Raw genomic sequence first — 12,151 nt, 5'->3', positions numbered from 1 at the left:
ACACTTGCTATTCTGACCCCTGGTTTTCCCTCTTAATAGTGCATCCCGGAGATATTTCCAGAGCAGTATGTAGTGTCCTTTCTCTCACAGCTGCACAGCACTCTTCATGCATATATGTCACTAGCCGCATTTCTGAGTGGTGGGACTCAAGCTTCTCTCCCAGGCAGGGCTGGAGCCATGACAACACCTGTGATGAATTGGCATGTAGACTCCAAGGGGCTGGAGATTAGCAACCAGGGCCCTGAGCAGAGCTGAGGCCGGCCTGTACCCGCTATGGGACTTTGTACCTGGCCAGGAACTGTGTCTGAATAAATGGAAGCCTTTCAAGAGATTTCCTAAAGCACAGTGTAGACAGTAGGGGCTAGGCTAAGAGCTATAACCTGGGCAAATAAGAATGAAGAATGGTGGGCTCTCCTGGTACTCTTAAGTGGGTCTCAGACTTTGATAGGAACTTCTTAAGAGCAGCCAGGTGGCTTGTGGGGTGATGAATATCTTATTACCTATAATAATCTTATTACCTGTAATTACCTATAATCAATAAGCTGGGGTCAATTGTATGACAAATATTTACTGAGTAGCTGTGATAGGTGTAGCACTGTCCTGGAGTGTGTGTGTGTGTGTGTATGAGTGTACGTGCACATGTGTGTACACGTATGCAGGTCTAGGGGTGGAAACACTTGATTAACAGATGACCAAATAAAAAATTACCAGGTATTAATAAGCTCAATGATAAAAAGGTAGTTTCTTTAGGCAGAAAGGTCAAGGAATCTCCTGATAGATGAAGAATTGACTTTGGTCTTATTTCTAATTAGAAAAGTCTTTAAAAATTAGATCTGGATTCTACATCTTCAAATATAAGAACTCCTTAGCTGAACAATTGCTTCTCCTGCTTGGTTTGCTGGTGGAAATCAGAGAACTTTAAGGAATACTTACAAAAAAGCCTCCTATCTAATGAGAAGCCAATCCTAGGCCTTGGAGCGCCGACTGGGGTTTGGGCACCCTGCAGCATAGAACACTACTTACTTTTCCTTAAAAGACTCAAATTCTTATCTCTGAGACTGTGCATCATGAAATCATTATGGATTCTAGGTATTTCTGAAATAGGCCAATAAAGAAGAAATGAAGTAAACAGACTACAAAATTATATAAACATAGCAATGAAATTACAGAAACAACTTCAGAGGAAAAGCAGAATGAGAAACATACAAGAGAAGTGGGGAACCAGGACACAAGATACCCTGTGGGAGCTGTGCAGAGGTCCTTGAACTGGGCCCCTTTCCTGTGTCTCTTTTTTTCCCTGTTTTAAGATCCTCTCAGCCTTCACTTAACCTGTCTCACTCAACAGAGAACAAGTAAGCTTATCTTTTATAAAAGGTTAAAGAACAAAAGTTATTTTTATCACAAATCTCAAGATATGTTTTTAATTCTTGCTCTCCATACCTGTTTTTCATTTGTTAAGAGTATAGGTTTATGTTTTTGGTCAGTTCTAAGTTTGGATTCTGGCTCTCTCTTGTGAGCTATAGGACTTGGGAACTGACCTAATTTTCTGAATCTCAGCTTCTGGATCTGTCATTGGCTGTGCTTATGACAGCTTCCCAGCCCTGCTTGACACATAATATAATGTAACACGTAAGTGGGCTCATTAGATGACAAGGCTTTAATATCTACCTAACAATGCTGACCTTCCTTGATTCCTGAAAATCCAGATTCTTTTGAGAAGGGACAGCTCCCTACTCTGGCTCCCAGCCTGCCAGTGAAAGGGGTGAGCACTGGGCCCATCAGGGCTGGCCTTTGCTCTCTGCCTTCTAATGGGCCAGGTGTGGGTGCTGGTATCATAGGACCTGGGCAGGAACATCTTCCCTGGGTGTGTGTGGCAGCACAAATGGTCAGCTTTATGTCTGCTGGTTCTGGGTCTGGCTCTCCAGGTACACATATAGCATAGCAACGGGTGCCCAGCACTGAGGTAGGGTTGGAAGAGACTCAAGAACCATTGGGTTTGGCTGTACCATCAGAATATTGCAGTCTTAATGAGGAGACAATATAAAACATAAATGAGTCCTGGATGAGGCAGAGGCTCAGGACAGAGTGATGTGCAGAACAGTGCAACATGTCTATGGGCAGAGCACAAACAAGTGGTACTTTAAAGAGACAGTGCAGAGATGCCCTCTCTCCCAGTCCTGAGATATGGGGTCACAAACACAATCCATGTTACTAAAGAGTTTAAAATACAATAAAATAAATATATCTTTCGAAAAAGTAAACTTTGAGAGAATTATAAATACATTCTTTCTTTTCCTATCCCATAGATCACTTCCCTTCCAAAAATAGCTGAATCCCTTTCATGATAATTCCATTATTGACATGCAAATCAACAATGAAAATAGGAGCACCTAGAAATCTATGTCTTCAGGGTTATGACTTCCCAAATTTTGAATCAGAAAGGCTTTCTGGAGCTTCTGAGTTGCTGATGAGATTCCAACAAAACACATCAAACTGTAGGGGAGACCTTGGTGCATAAGTTACCTTGGGAAGCCAAAGATGTCACAGAACAAGAACATTGCCTTCTGAATGGCAACATCAGTTCAAGGAAGCTGCCCTTCCTAAGGGTCTCCAAGTGAGGAAGACCAAGCACATCAAAGGGAATTCCTGCATAAACAGCCCTATCATTCACTCGGATTAGTTTTGATACAATAAGAACATGTAAAACTCTTGGCACAGGCTACTTACCCCCAACAATAAATGCTACAGCACAACTGAATCTTCCCCAAATCATATAACTTGTCACAATGGATCCTAAGAAAATGCTCAACTGCTAAACTTGGTAGGAATGTCTTCTGGTGCGTGTGTATGGAGGGGTGATACAGGTAAAGAGCAGTGAGGATGCAGGTTGCCAAGACCCCTCTCAACCTACCTTGCCTAGCCCACCTATTCTGTTGATCTAGAACTTCTGTTTTATCTCTGCCACATCCAAACCTGTAGTCTACCACTTTATGTCTGATTCTTGCTGCTGTGCAGATCAAATAAGAGTACTACACTCCTTCTCTCCAGAACACAACCCTCCCACCTGGATAGAATGCATGGAGGAGTTATTGAAAGGTTCTGTGAAGTAAACAGCTGGTGGATTGGGGAAGAAAACAGAATTTACGTTTTTTTTTTTTTTACCTTCTGGTGTTTCCAGATGTGAATGCAACATATCCTGAAACCCTAAGTGCGCACTGGTGAGGGAACAGAAGGGTGCCCTCTAGTTTGAGAGTGAGAAGTGGGAACTCCTAAAGCTCACTTAAAGTACAGAAATCCCATTTTTATTCTCCCCTTTCATTCATGCTCCAATTCTCATGTCTTCTGTAGGCAGTGGGAGAGGCCACAACAGAAGCCATTGGGAGCTAAAAATCTAAAAGAGAGGATCTCCTTCATTGATCAATGGAGCTGTAATGACAAGAGAGTGGACAGGGGTGGACCCCATTTTGTTTAGTATTTTCCCCTCTCTGTCCTCTGGTTATCTGGCCCAGGAAACAAGTGCAGTCATAAAACTGTATGGCAGAGTGCTGGAACTAAGGCCCTAGAATTCTGGGTTGGAGACAGAAAATGGAGTTCCAGGGAACCAAAAAGTACCTGCAAGATCATGGAAAGGGAGAACTTGAGAAAACAACCCCCTGAGGCTTTTTATGAACTCCTGTACTCCCTTCCCCCAGCCCTGAGCTGCGTATGTATAGGTTTGGTCCTAATTAGTATATCAAAGGATCTATGGATGGACTGAATAGATCATACCCAGGTCACAAATGGAGTGTAGATGAATAGGACTGCAAAGGCTTTGAACACTGAACTGTTATAGGAATCGTAGCCCAACAAGTACAGAATACACATCCGTGTAGAAACACATGGAATATCCACAAGGTTAGACCATAAGCTTACCTCTTAGCAAACTTGGACAAATTTAGAATAATTCAAATAACACCAATTTTGTTAATAGGCCATAATGCATTTAAATAAGAATAAGTGAAGATAGACAATAAAAATCTATTACACAATACACTTTTAAATAATTCAGTAAAGAGGAGTTTCTTAAACGAATTAGAAAATCTTTTAAACCGGACAAAAATATAAATTCAACATATCAAAATTTGTTGCATGCAGCTAATCAGCGCTTAGTGGGAAATTTATAGCCCTTAAATGCATGTACTACAAAGAAGAAAGTTTATAGCCCTTAAATGCATGTACTACAAAAAAGAAAGTTCTCAAATTAATAATTTAAGTGCCTACCTGAACAAAATAGAGAAATTAGAGTAAAATAAACCCAAAGCAAGCAGAAGGAAGGAAACACTAAAGAGCAGAAGTCAATGAAACTGAGAACTGAAAAACAACCAATTAAACAAAAATTATTTTAAAAGATCAACAAAATTGATAAAACTTTAGTAAGGCTAACAAAGTAAAAAAAAAGAAAGACACTAACTGCTGAATTTGGAAAGAATGAGGGAATATCACTAATGATCCTCACAGACATTAATAAGTTACAAAAGGAATATTATTAACAATGCTATACACATAAATTTAACAATTTAGATGAAATGAACAATTGTTCAGAAATAAGCTACCCAAATTCACTTATTTCCACTTTCTTTCTTTTTTAAAATATTTTATTTATCTATTCATAAGAGAAATAGAAAGAGAGGCAGAGACACAGGCAGAGGGAGAAGCAGGCTCCCTGCAGACAGCCAGATGCAGAACTCAATCTCTGGACCCTGAGACCCCTGGGGATCATGTCCTGAGCCAAAGGCAGACACTCCACAGCTGAGCCACCCAGGCATCCTTCTACTTTCTATTAAATAGATTAAATTTATCATTAATAGCCTTCTGAAAAGGAAATTTTTGGTAGCTAATTGATATACTGGTGAATTCTCCAAACATGTAAAGAAATATCACTAGTTCTACAAAATCTCTTCTAGAAAATAGAAGAGGTTAATACTTCCCAATGTGTTCTATGAGACTAGCATTACTCCAAAACTAGAAAAAAAAAACAGCAGTGTATAAAGAGAAAACCATATTCCAATAATCTGTATGGTCACAGATGCAAAAATCCTCAATGTAATATTGCCAAATTGAGCAAAATAAGAAATTTCAAAACACTAAGAGTTCATCTCTGGGATGCAAGGCTGGTTCAATATTCAAATATCATTCACGGTAACCCACACTATTAATTAAAGAAGGAAAACCTCTACATGATCATATTAATTTATGATTCAAATGGTATTCCCTTAAAACACATCTAGAATTGGACTAGAAAACAAAGAGGCATATTCTATTACCCACAGAACTAAAGGTAAGAAGGCAGGAAGAATCCAATTTTCCTTAATAATGGAGACAGACTTCTGAACTAAGGGACGGGAAAAAAAAGCAGGAAACCTGGGAGGCAGAAGATCTGAATTTGAACTATTGCTCTGTCATTAAGTATCCTACAAAAGGCCTTTTCCATCCTAAATCCATTTCCTCATATGTTAGATGAAGACTATAATCTTTATCTCACAGGGTTACTGTGATGGCAGAATGAAGTTGTGTATGTAAAAATGCACAATACATGGAAGGGAATTAATAAAATTTAAGCTAACGAGCAAAGCCTTTACAGAGCTTGTAAATATGAAGAAGTTGAATATATTTAGTCTTTGAATTTCCTATAATTGTTTCTCATTTCAAATTAGTGAACCGGAACTGAATGCTAGGAAGCTGATGTCTTTCTGTCCTTTTCTTTGAGGACATCATCCAACTCATGAATTTAGAGTTTTATACCTAGCCACACTATCCACCAAGGGTGAAGTAGAATGAAGACAGACTCAGATATGCTAGGACTCAAACGTTCTAACTGCAGTGCACTCTTAAGATACTAAGGCTTGTCACAGTATATGCTCTGGGAAACCCCAGGGCTGTGATTCAGACATGTCTGGGACTGTATTCTAGCCCCACCTGTTACAAATTGGAGGCAAGTCACTTAATGTCTCTGAACTTTAGTTTCCTAAATTTTAAAGGGGGATGATGCCTAATGTACAAGGTGAGGATAATGTGTATAAGGCAGGTAGGTGCTCAGCAGAGATTCATTCCTTCCTTTCTCTCCTCCTTAGCTGTGCCCAGCACAATACAATAAACTAGCAAGTCAAGGGCTTCCCTCTCTTCTTGCCCTGAAATTGTATTACAATCTCTTGAGCCTGGACCTCCTCAAAGATAAAAATCCATGTGGACAGAGGCCCAGGAAGAACTAGTTTTCAGCCTCAGAGCTGTGAATGAGACATCTTGGGACTATCTAGCCTCACTGAGACCAACTGTCAGATGACTGCAGCTCCACAAGGGGTACCAGACAATTCCAGTGACCCCCAGAATATGAGCAATCTGGTAGATGCTGCTCTAAGCCACTTGGTTTTGGGGTGGTTTTCTATACAACCATCAAAAACTGATACTGCCTGGCAGGGAGGTTACTACCATGTGCATTTTACAGATGAACAAAACTGAGGCTCAGAGAGCTTATGAGACATGCCCAACACCACATGCCCAACTTGGGACTATCTTGCAGTGCCTTTAAGTCTGAGTCTCTGGTCAGGGTCCACCAGGCAAGGCCCTTTTACATGCTTTCCTTTCACAGTTGCCCTGAAACTAGATGAAGTACCCAGAGGCCTTCACTAACTAATGGCTGTCAGAGATTTTTATCACTTTCAGAACAAGTAACTGGGTTCTTCTGATTGTGTGCCCTCTTTTCCTAGTGTGTGTATGGCATGGGGCTACATGTGCAAATGGATGATGAGCTTCCAGATTTAGGGTGGACTTATTTCCTCTTTGTCTTCCTTCTGGGCAGTATCCCTCTCCTCCTGCTCCCCATGTGGGCTCAAGCACCCAGGATGGCAATGATGGTGATGGTTAGACAGGGCTATAAAAACCCCAGCAGCAGCACTTCAGGAGGGATGCATTTCACGTATGGTATTTCAGAGGGTCTCTGGAGCAGGAGCAGCAGAACAGAACATCTGATTTCTCTTATTGGCATGGAGAAATTGCTACACTTTGATTTACAAGTGTCAGAGGGAAATAGTCCTGCAGTTGTGACCTGCTCAGAAGTGTGCCCTGCTCACAAGCACCTGCCTCTGCCTGGTTGTTGGCTCTTCACTGTGCTTGTTGAGTTGATGTCTGTGGATTCTACTCTCTTTTTCATGAATCTGACGTTCAACATGAAGCCCATAACCCACCTTGCCTTCCTGGGGTCTTCAAGGGTGCCCTGTTTTGTGATCACATACTTTGGGCATAAGTCTTAAGCAGCCTGTTCATGGTGGCTATCCAGCTGATAGCCTGCCCTGCCTGGATGTCAACCTGGTCTACACCCTTCTCCTTTGGGAACAGTAGACATGCATGTCTGCCTCCAGTGTTTCTTGCTGGGGTTCTGCCAGTGAGCCTGGGGGCCCCTGCTGTGATTCGTTCAGGAAGAAGAAAGAAAGAGGGCCAAGCTCATTCTTGAGTCAGCCCCTCAGTTGCTTCCAACCTCAAGCCCCAGAGATGCTTCACATCTCTCAGCAAAATGCAAGAAAAGAAGCCTCTAACTTTTGTCCAGAGAAGACTGAGGCAAAATGTAGAGATACTGATAATTCACTAAAAAAAAATCTCTCTTCTAGACTTCTGATCTTGAAGGTAAGGTGGTACTTCCATGGTAGGGGAGCCCTTCCTGGAGGGAGGAAATATATTGGTATTCTCTGCTAGCTTGACCACATGAGAGTGATCCAGAAGGAACAGAAAAGTGGAAAGACCCAGTGAGAGACTAAAAGCTGATATCTCATGCAGAGCTCACACACATTTACAAAAGTAACATGTCAGTACCAAAATTACCTTGTTTCTAGCAGCTCCTTGCCTCCTTCTGGGATTTACCTGCTGCTGTGGGATCCAGGTGACCAACCTAAGCCCAAACATGGCCCTGTGGGCTATAGACATCAGGATAGAAAACTCAGAGCTCTGACAGGGAAGGGGCCACAGGAGTAGGATTTGAGCCCCTGGAATTATTAAAAATTTCAGGAGAAATTAGCCATGAGGGCTTGGATGCCATCCTGAAAAGTATTTCCTTGCTGTAGTCTGTGCAAATGGACAGCAAAGAGGGGGTGCTCCCAAGGTCCTGGGAGGTGTCAGAGTCCCCACTGGCACTGGGTGTTGTACACTTCTCCCCAACACCTTCCCTGAAGGTAGAGGATGCTGGTAGCTCATGTGATGCTTATCTGCTCCCCAAACCTGCTTGTCCAATTAGCAGTGGAGGGGACTAAAAAACCCCAAGGGATCTCTTGGGGGAAAATAATATCTTTCATCTATCACTCATTGCTCCCAATTAGGCACATTTTTATCTTTACAACTGAGACCAAACTGATAGTTGAAGGGGTCCTGAGAGGAGGTGGGACATTTGGAGGTATGTGATCCCTACTGTTGGGACACCAGAGCACTCTTCTTGTGAGCTTGGAGAGTGAGTAGCTGGTTCAAAGCCCTGTCTCTTCCTATTCTCCAAAGCTTAAGGGAGTAATAGAGGACAAGAGCTGCTGCCCATCACCAAGTAGGCCTCTTTGCAGTGGTCCTGCCCTGACTGGGTTGGCAAACCTGAGTCCCTTGGGAGGGAGACAGGGATGAACACCAGAAACCCCATTCCCTCTGCCCTCACTGAGCTCTGAGCCCTCTTGGGTCCCAGGGAGCAGGAGCAGAAGCTGAGGCAAGATCAGTGGTGTGATCATGGGCCAAATGCCTCCTGGATGGGGGGACTCAGGGGACATAGTAACTAGTGATGGGTCACTTACTATTATTATTGTCCCCCCACCCCCTCACTCCTGAAGACACACTGGGCTAGAGCCAATTCTCCTGCATCTATGAAGTGTTTGCCCTTTGGCAGGTGTCAGAGGAAACAATGAAAGGGATGTATCTAATTCCTTAGACACATCTCAGGCATGATTCAGGAGAGATAGAAAAGCAGAATGTGGAGTTTTCAAGAATAGATCGAATCTTTAGAATATTTGTTCCCAAATGTCCTAAATAAGATAGACTCTGGTGCTAACATGTGACATTGTTAAAATAAAGTGACAAAACAACCCTTTGGGAATTGTGTTCATGGGTTTACATACCAAACGGCTTGTCTTTGAGGTCCTCAATATAGTGTCAGGCCTGGGAAGCCCCATGCCTGCTGTTGGTGGCTTAGGACCCAGATGCTAAGATGTGGGACTGGGACATACTGCCAGCATGGGCTGTCTGCCAGCTTCTGATCCTTTCTTGAATCTTCTCAATGTCAATGCTCAGGCTTTCTTATGTTTGGCTGTCACTCCAGGGGTGACAACTTGGCTCTCAGCTTCAATAAGTATGAACCAAAGCACACATCTGTCTTTGAAATGCTGGGGCCACAGGTTTTGTGGCTGTCTTGTTTGGCCACAGTCTTTATTCTCAAACTGGGACATTTAAGTTGTGTCTGCAGAAATAAGCTACTCCCTACATGTGTACCAAGGCAAAACCTTTGACATCCATGGAGCTCACCTGGGAGATGATGGGCTCACTTAATGACTTTTTTCGCTCAGTGTGACTTCTTGAAGCCAGAAATTAAATAGACACTTAGTTGGAAAAAATCCAAATCCAGGAGCTTGAGGCTTCTGAGCCTGATGAGTACAACAGCAGTGTACAGGACCTACCCTCCTATAAAGGCTGGCTGTCCAATGAGTCCCCTCCCCACCAATGCCTGCAATGGGGAAGGAGAAACACTTGTAAACTCCATGCCTCTACCTGCAAGATCCATGTGGAAGCTACGTAAACATTCCCCAACTATCTGGCAGGAGTCCAGCCATGCCCCACAACTCTGCCCTGTGTCCTTGAGGACAGTCTAATGTCTCAAGGGAGGAATCTTTTTATATCCTCCAGCTTGGGGTTACCACATGCTCCCTCGAACCACTTCCCATACTGGGTGGCCAGGAGCTTAAGGTGACCACCGGGGAAAGTGAGGGGCAGCACTTACCCCCCGCCTGTGCCACCATTCTTGCTGAAGTGCGTGCGTGGCTCGCTGGATGCCAATTTCAGCAGCTCCGTCCACTCCCGCTCCCATTCCTCTTCAGTGTACACCAGCCCTGACTGGCACAATGGAAGCCGGCTCAGGAGGTGGTGGGTGGGCCTCCTTACCCGCCCCATCCAAGTGAGCCTGGCATCCCTGCTGGACCCCCTGGCTCAGTCCAAGGCTGACCAGCACCTAGGCTGGTCACACCTGCTAGTGGCCACTGACTGTCCCCATTTTCTATCAACAATATTTCTTCAGAACCCATAATCTCTAATTTCAATGCTGTTGGGGAGTCCACCCAGCAACAAGGGTCATTCCCAGGGGGTGAGAATGACTGAACATTGATCTGCACACACAAAGCTTGGGGCTGACCACTGAAAAGTTTAAAGGAATGATGGGCCAACTTCAATCGGAAAGTAGGCGATTCTTCCTCTCGGACAGCAAAGTGCTAATGTCTCCCATTGTTAGGATGATTGGGATTCTCTTTGGATTGTGAACATACACAGAAGCCGAGGCTGTAGGTTGTGCCAGAACCAGCTTGTGGCTACACCCAGCCTTCAAGCCACCACCAGTAGTGACCAGACATAGGTGACTATAATTTGTCATTAAGCCAGGACACCTTTTGACAGAGAAAATGATTGGTTTTCATAATTATGCAAGGACAGGCATTGTGAGTAGACATGTAGTGACTGTGTGCCAGGGGCTGAGCTTTCATAATGGGCACCTCTTCAGTTGGTTTCAATGGGGGAGGCTTTACTAGTCACAGAAGCCATTGCTGTCTGACTTCACAAGACGGACTTGGCCTTGGGGCCCAGCTCTGGACTCTACTATTGCCCATGGCTGTGTTTGGTGTGGGTCTCAGGCTCTGAACACACCAGTGGGTACCAACCTCCTTGTTCTGCTGCGTCTGCTGCCACCTCCACCTCCGCTTTAGGGCTTCCCTTTCAGCCCCTGTCCTCATCATGGTGTAGAGAGCTTTCCGCAAAACCAGGTCCCGGTCGTGAAACCCCCACATTCCTGTAGCAGGAGGCCCATGAGGAGCAGAGGAGAGAGACAGGATGTGAGGACGGGGACAAGCCAGGAGGTGACTCAAACTGCCACAACTTACCGGGCCTGGTCTCCTGCATCTGCACACACAGAGATAACTTATCAGTCAGCTGTTCATTTCTCATGATTAGCTAGCAATTCCCCTCTGTTCTCTTTCTCCGTTTCCCATTGAAGCAAGTCGATGAATGAAGGAGTATGTCCCCTTCTCAGAGAAATAACAATGGGTAAGATCATATGCTTCCTCTCTCTGGGACCCTTGGCAAGCTCTTTTAATCTCTCAGGTTTGCTTTGAAGGACCTAATTAATATTCACTGTCCAGGTCTTGGATTTAAGTGAGAGATAGTCTCTGTGAATAAGCTGGTCACGTGTCCTCACATAGGGCCTCAAGCCAGGATGGCAATCAGACCCCTGGTTTCATCTAGGGTCTGCCATATCTAATGTCTCAGCCCTAAGGCATCTCACCCTCCTCAGAAGCAGAGCATCAGTGGACATCACTGCAAACATCTGGACCCAAAAGAAAGGACCTGCTTTGGGAGGGAGAAGATCTTTGTCCCTTACCCCTTCCCCAGGCTGTGCTGGGTGTTTAAGGGGTTAAAAGGAAAATAAGCCACCTCTGAGTACATTTTTAGGGCAGCTCAGAAGTGGTCAAGACACCCAACAAATGGAACAAACAGTAATGAGAAGTGCAGCTCTGGTTGTGGGGAAAGAATAGGGGAAGTCCGTCCATCCATCCATCCATCCATCCATCCATCCATCCATTCTATTTAATTAAATGGCATTAATTCCACTTAATTAATTCTAAACTTACTCCATAATAGGGGTGAGACACCATTCTGGGTTTTGGGAGTACCCATAGCAGCAGTCAGGACAGACTAAGTTCCTAAGATCTCGCAGAGTGCACACTGAGGGAAGGTGAAGCAGTCATCAAATTAGCACGTAACATACCCCGTCAGGGGTGGAGCACCATAAGAAGAGATGAAATGGGTCCTCAAAGGGGGATGCTGGGTGATACTGGCCATGGCATGAATGGAGACATTAGGATATAGACTCAAGTGGGTGAAGGAGGGAGCTGAGTTG

General features: G+C 44.1%; 1 protein-coding gene across 7 annotated transcripts in view; it reads right to left on the bottom strand.

Annotated features, from left to right (window-relative positions):
• Nucleotides 1–12,151, bottom strand: part of OTUD7A (OTU deubiquitinase 7A) — a 392,748-nt gene that overhangs the window by 46,758 nt on the left and 333,839 nt on the right. For all 7 annotated transcript variants that reach the window (XM_072795875.1, XM_072795845.1, XM_072795885.1 and 4 more), the window contains 2 exons: nt 10,917–11,044; nt 9,992–10,104 (listed from right to left, as the gene is read on the bottom strand). In XM_072795875.1, coding sequence (XP_072651976.1) covers nt 9,992–10,104; nt 10,917–11,044 — 241 coding nt within the window. The remainder of the gene's footprint in view (nt 1–9,991; nt 10,105–10,916; nt 11,045–12,151) is intronic.

This window comes from Canis lupus, chromosome 2, assembly GCF_048164855.1.
Source record: "Canis lupus baileyi chromosome 2, mCanLup2.hap1, whole genome shotgun sequence".
NCBI classification, from domain to species: domain Eukaryota; kingdom Metazoa; phylum Chordata; class Mammalia; order Carnivora; family Canidae; genus Canis; species Canis lupus.
The sequence above is the reverse complement of the archived record's forward strand: the minus strand, read 5'-3'. Positions and strand labels throughout refer to the sequence as shown.